This window comes from Phoxinus phoxinus, assembly GCF_949152265.1.
Source record: "Phoxinus phoxinus genome assembly, chromosome: 10".
Taxonomy (NCBI): Eukaryota; Metazoa; Chordata; class Actinopteri; order Cypriniformes; family Leuciscidae; genus Phoxinus; species Phoxinus phoxinus.
The window spans coordinates 15327283-15344668 of NC_136885.1; the positions used below are offsets into that span (position 1 = coordinate 15327283).

At 38.6% G+C, this 17386-nt stretch overlaps 1 protein-coding gene across 5 annotated transcripts in view; it reads left to right on the forward strand.

Annotated features, from left to right (window-relative positions):
- The window catches only part of fhod3b (formin homology 2 domain containing 3b), a 177958-nt gene that overhangs the window by 153153 nt on the left and 7419 nt on the right, over positions 1–17386 (forward strand). For all 5 annotated transcript variants that reach the window (XM_079625108.1, XM_079625109.1, XM_079625110.1 and 2 more), the window contains 7 exons: positions 770–960; positions 4796–5275; positions 6068–6960; positions 12731–12889; positions 14024–14206; positions 15542–15661; positions 16647–16808. In XM_079625108.1, the coding sequence (XP_079481234.1) occupies positions 770–960; positions 4796–5275; positions 6068–6960; positions 12731–12889; positions 14024–14206; positions 15542–15661; positions 16647–16808 (2188 nt within the window). The remainder of the gene's footprint in view (positions 1–769; positions 961–4795; positions 5276–6067; positions 6961–12730; positions 12890–14023; positions 14207–15541; positions 15662–16646; positions 16809–17386) is intronic.

Below are 17386 nucleotides of genomic sequence, written 5' to 3' on the forward strand. Positions count from 1 at the left end.
CATTTTTTAAACGATAATAAAGGCGAAGCTTGATGACGCTATGAAGGAGAGTGGAGCGATGGGAGATGTCGTTTTCACCATCCAGTGATGTATGGAATTCACGAATCATATAAATTATATATCAGCTAATAAATTAGTTTTTGTAATACCTATACGTTTGATCACACTACGACCACGCCGAAATTGATCCTTGTTTTATTTATCCGTTTGTCTCAAAGCCTGCTTGCCTCAGTTGATCTGCGTTTATGCTTTTTTCGGATTTTCTGTACTCGCCAAGTTTAAAACATGCATGCCATGTTATTAGAAATGTAATCTTTGAATTCACTTTGAATACATTTTGAGTGCACACATCTTAATCACTATTTAGAAATATATTTCACTGTAAAAGGAATAATTTATCCATGATATAATTTCCTGATTTGTCTTCTTTTTTTCCCTTCTTTTTTTTTGCATGATACTGAATGTTGGTTGCACCATCATTTAAGCAGTAAAACTGTTTTGGTAAAAAATAGATTATGCCTATCTTTAAGAATTTCATTATTTTAATATCTTTGTAATCATATCAGGAAAGTTTTATCACCCTCACATTTATGCCCTCAAAAAATATAAAAATAAATTTAAATTCATAGATTAAAACTATAGTCATCATAGAAGAGGTGTATTCAAGTCATTTTATGTAAAATAAATAAATAATAATTTTGCTTTTCAAATAAAAAAATTATGCAGAATGTTTTTTAGTGACTTTCACTGTTTTATATGGTGTGTGCAGATATAAGCAAATAGAGCGGCTTGCAGCAGAGGAAAATGAAAGGGAACGTCCGAGGTCGACAACACGGGGGCGAACCGAAATCACTCTCAGCCTGAGTTCCCGATGCTCCGGCAGCTCGTTGTCTCGTTCTGCTACCCCTTTGACTGTAGAGGCTCAGGAGGATAGATGCTCCGTCCAGCATCCAGCACAAGGTGAGATTCCTCAATGTGTACAGTAACACAGTGTGACATTTCTGGGAAAAAACTCTTGTCCTAGTTTTTCCTCCAAAGTGTGGAATCGAGCTGTTACCACACAAATGTTTTGTAATGAAAACAATGTAAAGCCACTGGGGCAGTCAGTCATTGGGAAAAATTTAATTTATTTGAGGTTTATTGACCTCAAATATTAACCAAAATTTCTGAAATTGGGTCAGTGGTCAGTCAGTCTTTTATTTGCAGCCACATCTGAATCAGAGAGGCTGGAGTTGGTATGAATGGGCTGAACGACTGGAGCCTGGTCAATCACTCAGTCTCACGGTGGAGTTTCCGATTAGCTTGAGACAAATTCAGTTGAAATTTTTAATCACATTTTAATCTTAGTTTTAGTTTTTATATAAGCATTCCCATTCATCTCAATAGCAGCTCTTAGGTAAAAAGGAATCCAGTAAGTATGCAGTTTGAACTATGAAAAGGGAAAAATGTAAGACCTTTTCATACTTTTATATTATACTCCCAAAAAGGAAAATTCTGTCATAATTTAGTCATTTAGATGTTGCTCCAAACCTGTTTTCCAAGACAACCTTGCCGTTCACTGTATGGACCACCAAAAATAAATCTTATCAAAGTTATATAGGTTTGCAATGGCGTAAGTGATGACAGAATTTTCATTTTTCATTTCATTTAAAAATGGTACCAAATGGTTGGTTACAATATAGTTTAGGGTCCAAATCTCACTGTTAATGAGTTGCTTATTATCATGCATATTGCTAGGATATTGGCTGTTTATTAATACTTATAAAGCATATATGAATGCCTTATTCTACATGACCATATTCTATATCCTACCCAATACCTAAATTTAACAACTACCTTACTAACTATTAATAAGCAGGAATTAGGAGATTGAGGCAAACGTCGTAGTTAATAGTTAGTTATAGTGAGAATTGGATCCTAAAGTGTGACCAAAATGTCTACTATAATTTAATATAACACATGCGATATGATTGCAAATTAAAATGTGCTTAATAAAAATATGAAATCGATATGTAAATGTAGTTATTTGCCGTGAATATTTGGAGTGGTGTAACCTAGTGGTAAAACACATGTGTTTGTAACCAATAGGTTAGTTTAAACCACGCAGGACCTGCCTTAACCGTAGATTGCTCCAGGAGCAGCAACAAAAAATAACTGTAACAGTGTGGCGGTATGACAGAATATTTACTGGAATAACTGGGTGATATTTAATTATATTACAAAAGCAGAAAGAAAGTAAGACATCCATCAGCCGTGACATGATAATTGAGTGGGGTGGCTTGAGGTTGTCCATTCAGTGAGACTCTTGTTGCATGACATTCATGTGGTTTTTGAAGGCCAGAGCATTGGTCACACACTGGTCAGTGAGTAAAAGCATGACCAGCCCTGTGTAAAAGGATAGCAGTGTAGATCAGACTGTGGTTTCAGAGGTCTGAGCTCCTCCCATTTTGAGACTCTGGTTCCTTCCTTCAAAACAAGAAACTACAGGGTAGACTAAAATACTTAAGAATAAGATTTTTTGGCAGCATATTTTTGGGGATTTCAGCAGTATATTCCAAATCACAAGTATATTTCCATAATTAAAGTGTAATAAATTGTATTCTATATACGATATCCATAATATACAGTATTTCATTAATGACATTTAGAGTTAACAGCTCTGTCATTCAGCTTTCATATTTTGCCTGTGTATCCAAACAAAACCTTTGATGGGTACGTTGTGAGGAATTTTGTTTTGTTATTCCCCATGCTCCTGCAGGATCACGTTTCCTGTATTTATTTGCTTTTCCAAATGTGGAGGAGTAAATGTTGTAATGTTATGTGGGTTACCGTAACACAGACTTAGAGGAATGAGGGGTGTGTGCATTGTACTCATGCAAAGTCTTTGAAGTGCATCACTTTCTTAATCAGAATTGTTTTGTCTTGATTTCCAGTAAAAATATCTAAACATCTTTAAAACAATATACATTTATCCGAGAAGCAAAATTGTGTAAAAATTGTTCACATGTAAAAAATAATAATAAAACTTTTAAAGAATGTTTGTATTATTACGCTAAAACATGACAGAAATACAGAATGCTGAATCATATACAGTCCTTAACCTTTTTTTTGTTTTAAAGGGTAAGTTCGGTATTTTACACTTAAAGCCCTGTTTACAGATCGTATCTGATGAAATAGAACGGTTAAGATTAAAATTTGGACACATGCTGCTGTCCCGAGAATTTTAGGTTTAGTTCGCTTCCCCCCCACACCCCCACAATGGTTGTCTATGTGCACTGGAAGATTCCTTCCTAAAACACATTAAACTTTCGTTTACAAAGACGTGAAACTCACCGAGTGGTCAGGGGTGTTCACTGGTATGTACACTCAAAAATCGCTGAAAAAGATTCCAACAGGTTTTATCGTAGTTTTTGTCCAACTCCATTAAGTTGTATTGGATTCGCTGTGTGAGGTAACGTTACGGTATTACTCCGCCGCGGGAAACGGAAATGGGGTTGTTTGTATGCTTTTTGTAGTCTTATGCAGTCGCGGACGCGGTATCGTAGGCTAAGCTATCTAAACATTTTTACAAGATCGAAGCTATCTGTGTCAACTTAGAAATGGATTCCGAGACATTTATATGGGAGGATGACGGTTTTGAGATCGATTTTGATGGACAGGGTTATAGGTTTGAGCCTGAATATTCAGAGGAGGAATTTCTGCAAAGAAAGGCAGAGTTTGAACGGCAGTTGACAACGGAGTCCAGTGTTACGCCTGTTGCCGAAGCTGCTGCTGTCTCAAGGCTTACAGGCACTTGGTGGTGTTCCTTTTGCCACGAATCTTCCCGCAATTCGGAACTGCACAAATTCGCCACATTATTAGCTGTCTGTTTGTAATGCTTTCAATGAAGACAGCGATCTTCTGCTTCTTCTGTGTATATGCCCGTGGTTTGCTTGCAATTGGCAAAGGTGCATTATCGCCACCAACTGGGCTGGGCTCTATTATTCAAGCTCTCAACGGAAGAATCTGGGTGTGACGCGTTTGGCAAAATAGGTCCACAAAAGCTAAATAAACCTAAAATTCTCAGGACAGCAGCATGTGTCCAAATTTTTATCTTAACCGTTCTATTTCATCAGATACGATCTGTAAACAGGGCTTTAAGTGTAAAATACCGAACTTGTCCTTTAAGTGATTCAAAACACTAGAGACTTTTATATTAGAATATTTCTATTCTCGAAAAAATATATAGACCAAGTAACTACCAATATTGTGTCTAAATTTTATTATACTCATTATTAACTTTGTGTTTATTGAATTTTATAATAAGCAGTCAAGACCTGCCTGGAACTACTTTAGCCGTTGGTTTCACACCTTAGAATGTACGTCAACCAATCAGATTCAAGCATTCAACAGCCCAGTAGTGTGTGTGTGCGTGTGCGTGTGCGTGTGTGTGTGTAATTTATTTATATATTCTTCCCGACCAACGGACCAAAAATATTGATGACTCATCCTGCACTACACTGATTTTTGTCCAATAAGATGCTCTCTAGAACGAGAATGCTCCTCCCACTAATACCACTCCACTTGAATACCAAGAGGTTCATGGCTTGTACATAACTAACACCTATTTCATGTGGTTTCAGGAATCAGGAAATTGTTATTATCACTTGTTCGACCTTTGGTATCATGAGAGTTTAGTGCTTTCATTGCATGGAAGATTCATCATCCGAAGTTTATTTTGTTTCATCATTAGTTCCGTCGAAGTCGGGCCTCTTATCTGGAATGGGTGCTAAGCCAATCTTTTTTTTCTTCTCAGGAACTGAGTCCAAGACAAGCCATCCTGTGCAGGCAGCAGTTGTGCTGCCTTCCTGTGAGCCTCTCTCTGCCTCCGTGTCTGCGCCGGTGTCGCCTTCCAAACCAGAGGAGGAACAGAGCCCCGTGGATCCATCAGACATCACCCTCTCTCTGACTCAAACAAACTCTGAGACAGAGGAGAAAGCAGAGGATGCTGAGGCAGAAGTGTGTGAGGAAAAGGTGGTGAGTGGAATGGAATATGAAAAGAAAGAAGAACCAGAAGGACACTTTGAGGAAGAAACTAACGGACTGGGTACAGAGGAGTGTGAGCGAGAGCAGATGTTAGACAGAGATGTATCAAACGTCGTCCTGAGTGAGAAGGAGAGGCAGAATGAGGAGCTGAATGAGAAAGATAACTGCTCTGCCTCCAGCATCTCCTCAGCCAGCAGCACTCTGGAGAGAGAAGAACGAGAGGAGAAACACGTCAGCCACAGCGACTCAGGTGAGAACAACACATACACAAATACTGTGCAGCACAGAGGGTCCAACATTCGCCACAGGGTACAAAATGAACAGTTTATTTAACAGTATAGGTATCCCTGATAAACCGCTGATGGTAACATTTTTTGTAAAAGTTGGAAGATATTTTATTTAGTAGACTCTTTGCATGACTTTTATTTGAAGCATTTATTACTTGCGTCAGCGATAGTCAGACAGTTATTAGAATTTGATTTAAAGGATGAATTATGTTGCAGTTCATAGTAAAGTTACCAGCCATCTGGCGTTTTACTCTCATTGGATTGCCAAGCACCAAATTATATAAAATAAAAAGAAAATAATTAATGATTTTTAAAATAATAATTATAATAATATTGCTAGTTTCATTGTCAGCAAACATATTTACGGTAGATGTTGTTCCCAGTTCAAAGCTGTTTTCCCAGTTTACCTGTCGTTTGCTGATAAAATCAAATAAATATAAAATTAATTAATTTTACATTTTGGTTTAAATCAGCAAGAACTATTTATGGCTTATATTTCTCAATTTCCCCAGTTTACCCAACATTGGCAGATGTAGTAAAATAATAAAAGTAAATAAAAAATAACATATAAAGTAAAGTCTAAACTAAACTGTGGACCCTGGCTGCACTTTTTTCAGCTGGGAAAATTCATTCCAGCATTTCTGTTTGCCCCTTATCAGTGCCAGACTACATCATAAAAATAGACATGTTTTGTAGAGATGCATTCTGAATATCGTATACATATTGGTGAAACTAGCTCTCAATTTGACTCTTAGGCCAGTGGGCAGACTGTGCGGACGTCAACGATCAGTGCAACAATGTGCTTAACAGCAAACGCTTCATGCTGGACAAGCTTTATGCCCAAAACAAAAAGGGAGAGGAAAATGAGAAAGAAAAGGAGAATGAGAATGAGAAAGATTGTTCAGATCAGGACTCCTCTGTGACTAGCCTTGCTAGTCGCATTTCCACTCTGGAGGCGCGTCGGCAAGCATGCGAGGATAACATGAAGAAACTGGAAGTGGAGCATCTCGATAACCAGGGTAGCGTGAGGTCTGTGGCTGAGAAATTTGGAGATTTGGTGAAAGGACTGGTATTGCCTCATGAGGTGGAGCATTCTGGAAAGGAAAAGCAGCAAGCACAAGAAAAGCCTCCACCGGCTCCTTCACCAACACCCCCCAAAAAGGAGTCAGACCACATATGGGACCAGCTGATGGCCATGCCACGCGAGCTTCGAATCAAAGAGCTGGACTTCACAGACTTGGGAGAGGAGGATGATGTGGACATTTTGGATGTCAGTAACGTGATAGAGACGAGTGACCTCACGCCACCTCCTCCTCCCTGCCTTCCGCCTCCACCTCCTTTTTTCGGATGCCCTCCACCTCCCCCTATCTCTGGCATGATGATGCCCCCTCCACCACCCTTTTTGGCTTCTATACCTCCCCCACACCTTGGATCTCCTCAGCTTAGTCGAGGAGAACCCCCGCTCTTCCAGAAAAAGAAGAAGACCATTCGGCTGTTTTGGAATGAGGTGAGACCTATAGACTGGCAGTACAACAACCACAAGAGATGCAGGGAGTCACTGTGGTCCAAACTGGATCCGGTCAAACTGGACACGGCCAAGTTGGAAAACCTCTTTGAGACGAAATCCAAGGAGCTGCCAGTTACAAAGGTACAGTTAAATGACACACTTGTCGATGTCTCTTCCAAATAGAAATCATTAGGCTGTTTTGTTTTTTGCTTAAATCTTAAAAATTATTGGTTTACTTAATATTACATTAAGTATTTCCTCATCAGTGTCATTACAATTAGTGGTACTTATGGTCTTCACTTGGGGATGATAAAATGGGTTAAAAATCTCTAAAATCTAAAAAACTTTGTCTGAGTGTGGAGCCAGTTACCTCTATCGACCAGGGTAAGGGTGCAGCAGCCACTCAGATGGTCTTACCTAAAATGAGACATGAAGTTCACATTAGTTTACAAGAAAATCTGTACTTAATTCCAGTTTATCTGGTTATGGTGATGTTTCAAACTTGCTGTCCCTCATTTCTTTCTGGACCTCTATCGTCAAATACGATTGACAATTAGCATACAGTTAGGATTGGCGGTATGGTTCTGTTCTGGGCATGAACTCCCTGCGCATCCATCCAGCCTAGCATGCATAAGACCAGGGAGAGCAGGAGCTGGGGATGGAGGAGGGTAATTAGCTCCCGAGAAACGCAATAGCTGCTGATAATACTTAAGGATCTTATATATGTATGCAGTGATGAGCGTCGTATTCCTATAGGTAGACGTGGATCAGCTGAGAGTCAGCTGTTGCGAGCTTGACTAACTTGACCTGCCAGAACTGGCGTTATACGCTTGATATAACGGTCAGTGCAGTGGCGTAGCAAGTCAGTCCTGGACCCATATGCATTTTTTTGCCCCCCTAACCCCGCCCTCCAAGTACATCGAAGAGACATAAATAGACATTCACTGTAGCATAAAAAATATATATATATACCATACCAAACAATATCATGAAAAAACACACCACCCAACCACTTTTCACAACCAGAACGGAACAAAACATTATTTCAAGTCTAAAATAATTAAGGCTCAACCAGTGTCAGTAATAAACTACTGGATGCATACAAAAAATCTGGACACAACAGCTATGAACGTAGTGCATCGCCATTAAAAAAAATTAAGGGGTAGTTCTACGGCAGCCAGGGGGAGGGGAAAATTACACATGCACACAATAAATTACAGAGAAATAAGAAATTACTGCACATGACATGCATACAAAAAATATATATTTATTGTGAAAACGAATTCATTAATACATTCCCCCGTTCTATTGGGCGGCTGGCCCCCAATTAGCCCGGGCCCATTTGCAAATGCATACCCTGCATGCCCAGATTGCAGGTTTTGCACATAATTTTACTAGAACAAGTTCTGTGCTTGTAATACAGTCCATTCAGTATAGCAATTGAATGGATTGAATGAGTAAATTTATCCACACATATGAACAGATCAAAACAATAATTTGAAACCTCACTGTCAGACTGCAATTTCACAAACAGTGCAAGTGAATCAGTGCTACCGTTTCCTCGCTCTCATAAGAATCCCAATAAAAAAAACAATAAAAAAGAAGATATTTGACGTGTATATATATACATATATATATATATATATATATATAGGTTCACTTAATTAAAAGAGCTTCAGAGCAAACGTTCTTTCACGTTTCCATTTGTCCTGTTGTTGTGTCGACAGACTCAAGTGCGTGGAGCATGTCAGAAACTGAACGCGCAACTGTATACTGTGTCCAGTGTAGACGGCGTCAGGGATTATATTAGGTTCTATTTGCTTTTGACGTGATGCTCACATGCAGTGTACGTCAGCAAATGTCAGCCGTTAAGCGACTAAATAGAGAGCCTAAGTCCCGCCCCTCCGCTTCCGGCTCATGGGACCTTATTTCGGAAAAAATATGTATGGAAGTCAATGGCGAGAGATAACTTATCTTTTTATTCCGTCTGAACTGTCCCCTGAACTACACATATGATGTTTGTCAATTTAAAAGGTAAATATGAAAGTCAAGAAAGTCGCAGTTTGTCATAAAACAGAAGAGTAACGTTTAGTTGTATGTGAAAATCGCTCGATGAACTACATCTCTCGTCTCGCACTATGTAGCCTACGTCACAAGATCCGTTGCTCGTATGTGTGTATTCTGGCTCAAAACACGAGTCAGGCATGACGGCGTAACGTTAGGATTATAATGTAAGACTATAGAAAAAATGACAGACGTTAGCTTCAGTAAAGTTAGCTTCATTCATTGAGAGAAAAGGTATGACGTCGCATGTGCGCCTTCTGGGTTTGTAGTCTTTGTAATTACGTATTTTCACAGTCTTATACCTCAACAGTTTTACATCAAACTGCGACTTTCTTGACTTTAAAATGTATCTTTTAAATTGACAAACATCATATGTGTAATTCAGGGCACAATTCAAACGAGATCAAAATATTTGTTGTCTCTCGCCATTGACTACCATACAATATTTTTCCGAAATAAGGTCCCATGGTGGTCGACCGGAAGGGGAGGGACTTAGGCTCTCTATGCCAGTGGGCCGGGCCTACAATGCGATGATGTATAACTCTTCGTCGATGTCTTACTCTGGAGGCAGGCAAATGCATTTTCCCGCGTAACGTCACATGTCCTGCAATATCAAAACTATCTGTTTTTGGAGCTTGATTAAATAAAAGCTTTGTTTATAATGAGGATGACATATTAAAGGGCACCTATTATGACATTTAAAATGTTCCTAATGTTGTTTAGGGAGTCCCCAACAACAGTTTTACATGCATGCAATGACAAAAAACACTTTTGTTGTCGTATAATATGCATTTATTTTTACCTGATTTGCTCACCGATTTCCAAATGATTCGTTCAACGGCTCATTTTTCAAACCCCTCCTTTGCGCGACGCTAATCTGCGTTGATTGGTCAGATGACCCAGCAGTGTTTACAGTGATAATACTTATTGTTTAACACGGAGTACAATGATGCTTTTATCAATTAAATCGTGTTATAATAATGATTATAGTCCACTGCTTTGTAGTTTGTAGTAAAAAAATAAAAATAAGATAAAGAATTTAATGTTATGTTAGCGAGCATAGCCCAGAGTTCATATTGTAAAAGCACAATCAGTCTTTGTTTGCATTAGCCCGATGCATAAACATAACGTTTAAAAAAAAAAAAAAAATGCAGTTACGTTACTACGAGGTATTATTCTATTCTTTAAGACAACTCCGAAACCAACGACAAACACTTCACATATCTCAATACAATTGCCATTGAAGACCTAGAAGCTAAATGGTGCTTACACAACAAACAAAATAATGATTAAGCATGCTACATAAAACATAAAAGCAACAATTATTAATAGCACTTACAGGTTGTGATACGGAGGAGGAAGCTGATGCAAATACACTTAGAAATGAACCTTCCTTCAATATCAGCCGGCTCCCGAATCCAAGTTTGATTGCATTTAAAAAGCAATCGTCTTCAAAATGGCGCGAACAAAGCACAAGGCTCGGACTATACTTCTGTGGTATAGTTGTATATATGAATTGTAGCCACTTAGTCTTCAAATGCTCCTCCTTGGGCAGATGAAAAAAGTTGGCTTTTGAGTCGCACTTCAGAACACAGCGTCTCGTCGCCATGATATTTTCCCTGGCCTTGGAGCGCAATAAGTGGGCGTATCGTATTCAAATAACTTGACAAGTTGACGTCATCTAGTCAGAGAAAAAGCTTCGGTATTCTAACGATTCATAAAAATGACTCCGAGTCGACTCTTACTTTTGAAAGACAATAACTTTATATACGGTGCACTTTCATATTTCAAACTTTGCAGGATGTTTTTGTTCACTTAGATCTATGTTACACACTACATGAAAGGTACATTTCAAAATTCCATAATAGGTGCCCTTTAAGCTATGAAACTTGCAGGATGTTTTAATGATACAAAGACCTATTATATGTCAAACGATCTAGGCAAATTTGATTTCTAATGCCATGACCCCTTTAAAATAGTTTTTATAGTGCTGGCAAACAGCAGCCTATATTGTGGTAGCAAATTGTGCCGGTGCAACAAAAAATACATTTTTTATTGCTCTACTTTTACCTGGTTTTTGTCAGCGCACATGAACACAAGCCATAGCTGCTAAGAAGTTACTTTGATCTTTTCTGGACCTTTCTTCTGTAACACATGGTATGAATTCTGACACCTTCAGTTGCCCATGTGCGGCCTGCGCAACTCTGTCTTACAACGTGACCGCACGTGTTTAGAAGAGAGCTGTAGAATGTTGGTCAGAATGCTAATAGGTTGGTTGATTCCCTGTATTACCTAGAAGCTTCATCAAAGTGCTTTCTAGGATCCATGAAATCTGCCGTCACTCAGAACAAAGTCACAAGTCAGAGCTTATAGCTGAAACATTCTCAACCTAATCAATACAGCCTGTTACGGGGATCTCGGAGTTTGTGTGTGCTGTACACTAAAATATGAACCACACCGTCATTCCAAGTTGAGTTCATTTTATTTTTCTTCACGTCCAGAGTTAAATCCCTGACTAAATAGAATGAACACCATCACGGGTTTTAAGCGTTGGAGATGAATTGGTGTTCTTAAGATGAAGATCTATCGTATTATTTGGCTTGTTCGCTCTTAGATGGTGTTTCAGAAATGTGGCCTGCATGGGGTTTCCTCTCCTCTCTGCTCTGAGCAACCTTTTCCAGCTGTTTTTCATTTTCGGCCCATTCTCCCTCCTTTTTTTTGTCCTCTTCCCTCCTCCCCCCTCTTTTTGGCAGCAGACACCAGCACCATCATGGCTCTGCTCCTCCAGAAATATTCTCCATCAAAGTCCAAAAATAGCCCTCAGGTGTTTGCGTGCCTTTTCTGCAAGTAAACATTAAACATATCCCGTGTTTTGTGTTCATATCTCAGGAAGCCATTTTTAAGGTAATTATCCACATTAAAGAAATGCCTTTCCCATTGAGTTCGGTGGCCAGCGTGAGAGTAAGAACAGGCTGACGGAGCCTTATTTCGTATTTGGTGTGGGGAATAGATGTGTATCTGTTGGTAAGTATGCAATGGCCGAAGCAGCCTAGTTGTGGGAAACATTTCTTATCATCAATTTTTTGCTTCTTTTAATATTTTTGCGGAAACCATGATACTTTTTTTCAGGATTCTTTGATGAATATAAAATACCATATATATATCAAAAAGATTTTTTGTAACAATGTGAAAGGCACTTTTTTTATTGGGACTTTTGATGAATTTAATCCACCCTTGCTGAATAGAAATGTTTTAAATTCTTTCTCTGTCCCTAAACTTTTGTTTTGAGTTAGGCCTATACAATAAGCCTATAAATGAATAAACATTTATTTAAATATTTATTGTTAGCGATGTATATATGTTCCACGGTGTCGTTTGAAGCACAACCAACAATTTTGTTAACAAGCAAATGTTTTATTGAACGGCATTTTGTCAAATTATGTTTAATTATTTATTAAGTGTTTATACATAAAATGCTAGACCATTTTTTCACATGGCGTTTCTATTACTCTCATTTCCACCACAAAATGTTATCCTTTAAGAAAACGCATACAATAGATCTGATGTAAATTACTTTTGGTTAAAATTTTTCCTGTGATGCATGAATGAGTGAGAGTATAAAAAGTGTGTTTTACAGACTTAGAAAAAAACCACAGAGATCCACAGAGCCAGAAAAAAAAATTGCGTAGTCATAGAAACACTGTTGCTTTACAGTTATATGTTGTCTAGAATACAGTTATATGTTGTCTACTGATGCTAACCTGCCATCTTTGAACCCTTTAACCCAACACAGTATGGTAACTGTGAATAACTTTGATGATTAATCTGTTTATATATCTGATTTCAGAAAACGGCAGCAGATGGGAAGCGTCAGGAGATCATCGTCCTGGATTCCAAGAGAAGTAACGCCATCAACATTGGCCTGACGGTCCTGCCGCCTCCTCGCACCATCAAAACAGCGATCCTCAACTTCGACGAGTACGCCTTGAGCAAAGAGGGCATAGAGGTAATACTACACTGGTTTAAAATTACATTCCGTTTCGCAAATTATGACAAATCAGCCGCAAGTAATGAAGCAAATTCGAGATGATGAAATGATTAAGAAAAGCTACAATAAAACTTAATACATACGTTTAAGTTAGCACGACGCATGGTTACACTTTAATCCTGAGAATGCCAGACATGTTACCATGCAGAAAACACATCTGTACTTAATACTAACCTTGTTTTGAGTCCACGTGAGTCACATATTCCTTGAACCCCTCTACAGTTCGCTCTCGCTCTCTCTTTCTCTTTCTCTCTCTCGTTACATCAATCATTCAGGCATTTATGATCATCCCCAGACTGCTACATGAAAGCATATTTTTACCAAAATACATGGCCCTCTACAACTGTGTTCAACAAGACAGAGACATACTGACTGTAGCCGAGTTGGCACACAAAAAGCATGGAGTCAAAGCTCGTGTCCAAAATAACTCAACCTCTCTGCCCTGAGAGCATATACATTTACTTTGGGTTTCCACAAAACCAATAGATTTTACCCTTAAAACTGTTTAGCAAGTTGGTTTGGCCGGCGAGTCGAAATATTATGTGGATTTTCTGCAAAACTGAAGCATTTTTGGCAGCGGCCATACAATTCATCTCAAAGATTAAAGGTTAGCAAAATGCTTCATTTAGGCTGTTGCAGCCCATGATACACATCTGAGGTAAATGTCTCAATATCAACATGTGAATAATGGAGCTCCCATTTTCTCATAAAATCTGTAATTTTTTATCTTTCGTCATGGGAAAAATGGATTAGAGCTTTTCTGTCCACCCTTTTTATGTCTCTACAGAGAGCATTATATTCTCACTGACAACCACAGTTTATGTTGCTCAAGATTTTATCAGAAATTTTGTTTTGGTCATGAGGAATTACCTCTTTTATTCAGTTATGCAACAGAAGGAGGTTGCCCCTAGCAGATGAAATAGTCATCATTTTCTACATTTTTATCTTAATGCCGTGTCTTTCCAGGTGTTGTTATTCATCAATGCTCAGATGATTGATTGAGCGAATGCCTTTCTAGGGGTGAGTCCCGATATACAATGGCTCCTGACAGTGATACTAACACTCCCCGCTGGTTCTTGTGCTCTTTCATAGAAAATCCTGACAATGATTCCAACGGAGGAGGAGACGCAGAAGATTCAGGAGGCCCAGCTGGCGAACCCCGACACTCCGCTGGGCAGTGCAGAGCAGTTCCTCCTCATTCTGTCCTCCATCAGTGAGCTGTCCGCCCGCTTGCAACTTTGGGCCTTCAAGATGGACTATGATGCTTTAGAGAAGGTCAGCCTCATATTTTGTTACCCCTTTATACAAATTAAATGACATTATGGTGGTTTTGGAACAGTTGCTTTTGACCGCTCCTCTAAGAGGTTCTTAAAGGGATAGTTCACCCAAAAATGACTTTGATGCTTCAAAACGTTCATTGAGAGATTGTAAAACAAATCCATATGAATACTGCGAAGTTAAGTCTGAAGTTTCTGAAGGGACGCAATCGCTTTATATGATGAACAGATTGGATTTAGGCTTTTATTCACATATATAAAGTAGAGCTGCACGATTAATCGCAATAAAACCGCACATGATTTGGCAAAGGCTACTATTATTTTATGCGCAGCTTGTCAGTGCAGTGCGGCTGACCGTTAGTAAATACTGCTCCATTTGAACGCCAGAGGGCGCTCTCACGCAGACACGATAAATATGCCCCGCCGCAGAAGTACAATAACACGCATCATTCCAGGAAATCCCTATCGCTTTAGCTAAATAAACAGAAGATTGAAATGCTTTGATTAAACATGACTTATAAATACACGACTGCCTTATTCTGTGTTAGACAGAAGCCACATCATCTCACAAATTATGCTCATCTGTCGTTATGAAGTGAGTTTGGAGTAAATGCATGTTTTTAAATGTTGTCTTTTGTTGGACGAGGTTCATAAATGCTTCTCATGTTTGGAAAGATGTTTGACGCGTGTTGTTTTTTCAAATGCACGTTATAAGAGACTCAAACTCACAGTGCTTTCAGATGGAGCAGCGTTTACAGAGCCGTACATCAGTGACGAGCTGCGCATAAAAGATAATCGCGGCCTTTGCGATTTCAAAATCGCGATAAGCCATCTCGATTTAAGTGCGATTACATGTAAATTGCGATTAATCGGGCAGCCCTAATATAAAGTGACCATGTCTCTATAGGAAATTTGGACTAAACCTTTCATTCATATGGATTAGTTTTACAATGTCTTTATGAACTTTTTCATAAAAACAACTTTGGTAGTTGCGTAGACTGTCAATGGAGGCACACTCCTAATGTGATTATAATGGGATTTTGGCAAAATTGTGATTAAACACAATACTCTGATCAAACTAATGCAATTAAGCGCATACTCAGAATACTGAAAATTGCATGTTAACGGGTGTGAAAAGGTTACTCTGATTTTTAGAAAAAATCGTAGGACATTTTGAGTTTCTCTTTTGTATTATGAACAATTTTGGTACTGTGTTGGGACAGTTTTAAATGTAGATCCTGAAGCAATCTAGATCTTGAAGAAAAACCACCACTCTACAGAATTCTTTCCCAGAGGTTATTTATTTCTAACCCATTCTGGTTCTCGTTCTCAGGAAGTAGCAGAACCACTACAGGACCTAAAGGAGGGCATGGACCAATTAGAAAAGAATAAGACGCTGCGCTACATCCTTTCAACTCTGCTAGCTATTGGCAACTTTCTCAACGGGACCAATGTGAGTGCCAGCAAAGTCTACATCTCTTCTTTCAAGCCCTAATCTCTCCATCTCCATCTGTCTTTCTTTCTGTCTGTCTGCCGTATTCGCTTAGATCTTAATAATGTTAAAAAGTCTGAAGGAGATAAACCTGATAAGGTGGTGAGTTTGGCATGAAATCTCTTTTGTTACCGTAAACCATTGAGCATGGGCAGCAGAACAAAGCCAGCGAGAGTCATGTCATGTCCATTGGGATTTCTCCATTCCCAGCTCTGTCGTGCCTTGCAGACTTGCGGACAGGGTTGAGATTCTGTTAATCATATGTTAATGAAGCATTGGTCAGAATCATCATGGGAGCTGCACATAGACTCTGCACACGTTCAAAGGACTCTTATCTTAATGCAACTGATGCTAATCAACTAAACTGCTTCAGAATAATGTCAAAATGAGCCCTTTTTTTAGGAAATGATCTGATGATGGACCAGATCCAGAGTTACTAATGCTCTCAAGGTGCATGTGATTTTCCACATCAGAGATCATTTCAATCTCGCATATTTACACATTCAAATGTATCTGAAATCAGGGAAACTTCCCTGCTTCTCTATTGAGTTTTGACTTGTTAGCGTGCATTACGCTTTTAAATATGATATGTATCCTAATATAATATGTATGTGTGTGTATATATATATTCTATGAGAATAAATTAAAGATACTATGAGAATAAAAAAAGATACTATGAGGATAAAAAAAAATACTTGAAATCAGCATACAAATACTGGTAGTGTTTGCTGTTAGCGGTGTGCAGCTCGCTTTCAGAAACCCTCCATCTTCCCCAGCTCCACCTGTATAGATCTGCCACTGGGGTTATTTCATGTACTGTATGTTACATTTGCAGCAACAGCATGTCTTACATGCTCACAGCAATGGCATTAACATGCTAATCTCTCATAGAGTTGTCATGACAGAAATTAGTTCATGTTCATGGTGTGTTTGTTTGTGTTTTCAGGCTAAAGGCTTTGAGCTGAATTACCTAGAGAAAGTTCCTGAGGTGAAGGACACCGTTCACAAACAGTCTCTACTGCATCACGTCTGCTCCATTGTCGTGGAGAAGTTTCCAGACAGCTCAGACCTCTACTCTGAGATAGGAGCCATCACTCGCTCTGCTAAGGTTAGCGACGCGTAACCACCATAGCATTTACAAGACTATCACCACTGATTTTACTGCAAGCCTGTACCTTCCTTGGAATGTGTTTGTATTTTTTTTGTCTTTCATATAATCTTTCATTATATTTGATTAATATGGTACAGAGAGGGCAAGCAATGTACACATGTACAATGTCAGTTATAAGTTTAGAATACTTTTAAATGTTTTGTTTTATGTTTTTGCTTACCAAGGCTGAATTTATTTGACCAAAAATACAGTAAAAACAGTAATATTGTGAAGTATTATTACATTTTAAAATAACTGTTTTCTATTGTAATATATTTTCAGAAATCATTCTAATATGCTGATTTAGTCCTCAGTTATTATTGATGCTCAATTATTCATAATAGTTTTTCTTATGTTGAAAACAGATTTTGCTGCTTAATATTTTGTGGAAAAGTTTGAGTGAAAAGTTGAATTGAAAGTCCTAAAGAAAGTTCCAAATGTGCTTTGATGGAAGCAAGAACACCTGACTTTTTGTATAAAGCAGTCACAAATTTGCTTATTTGATTAGTGACAATAGTGCAGAATCGTACATATTT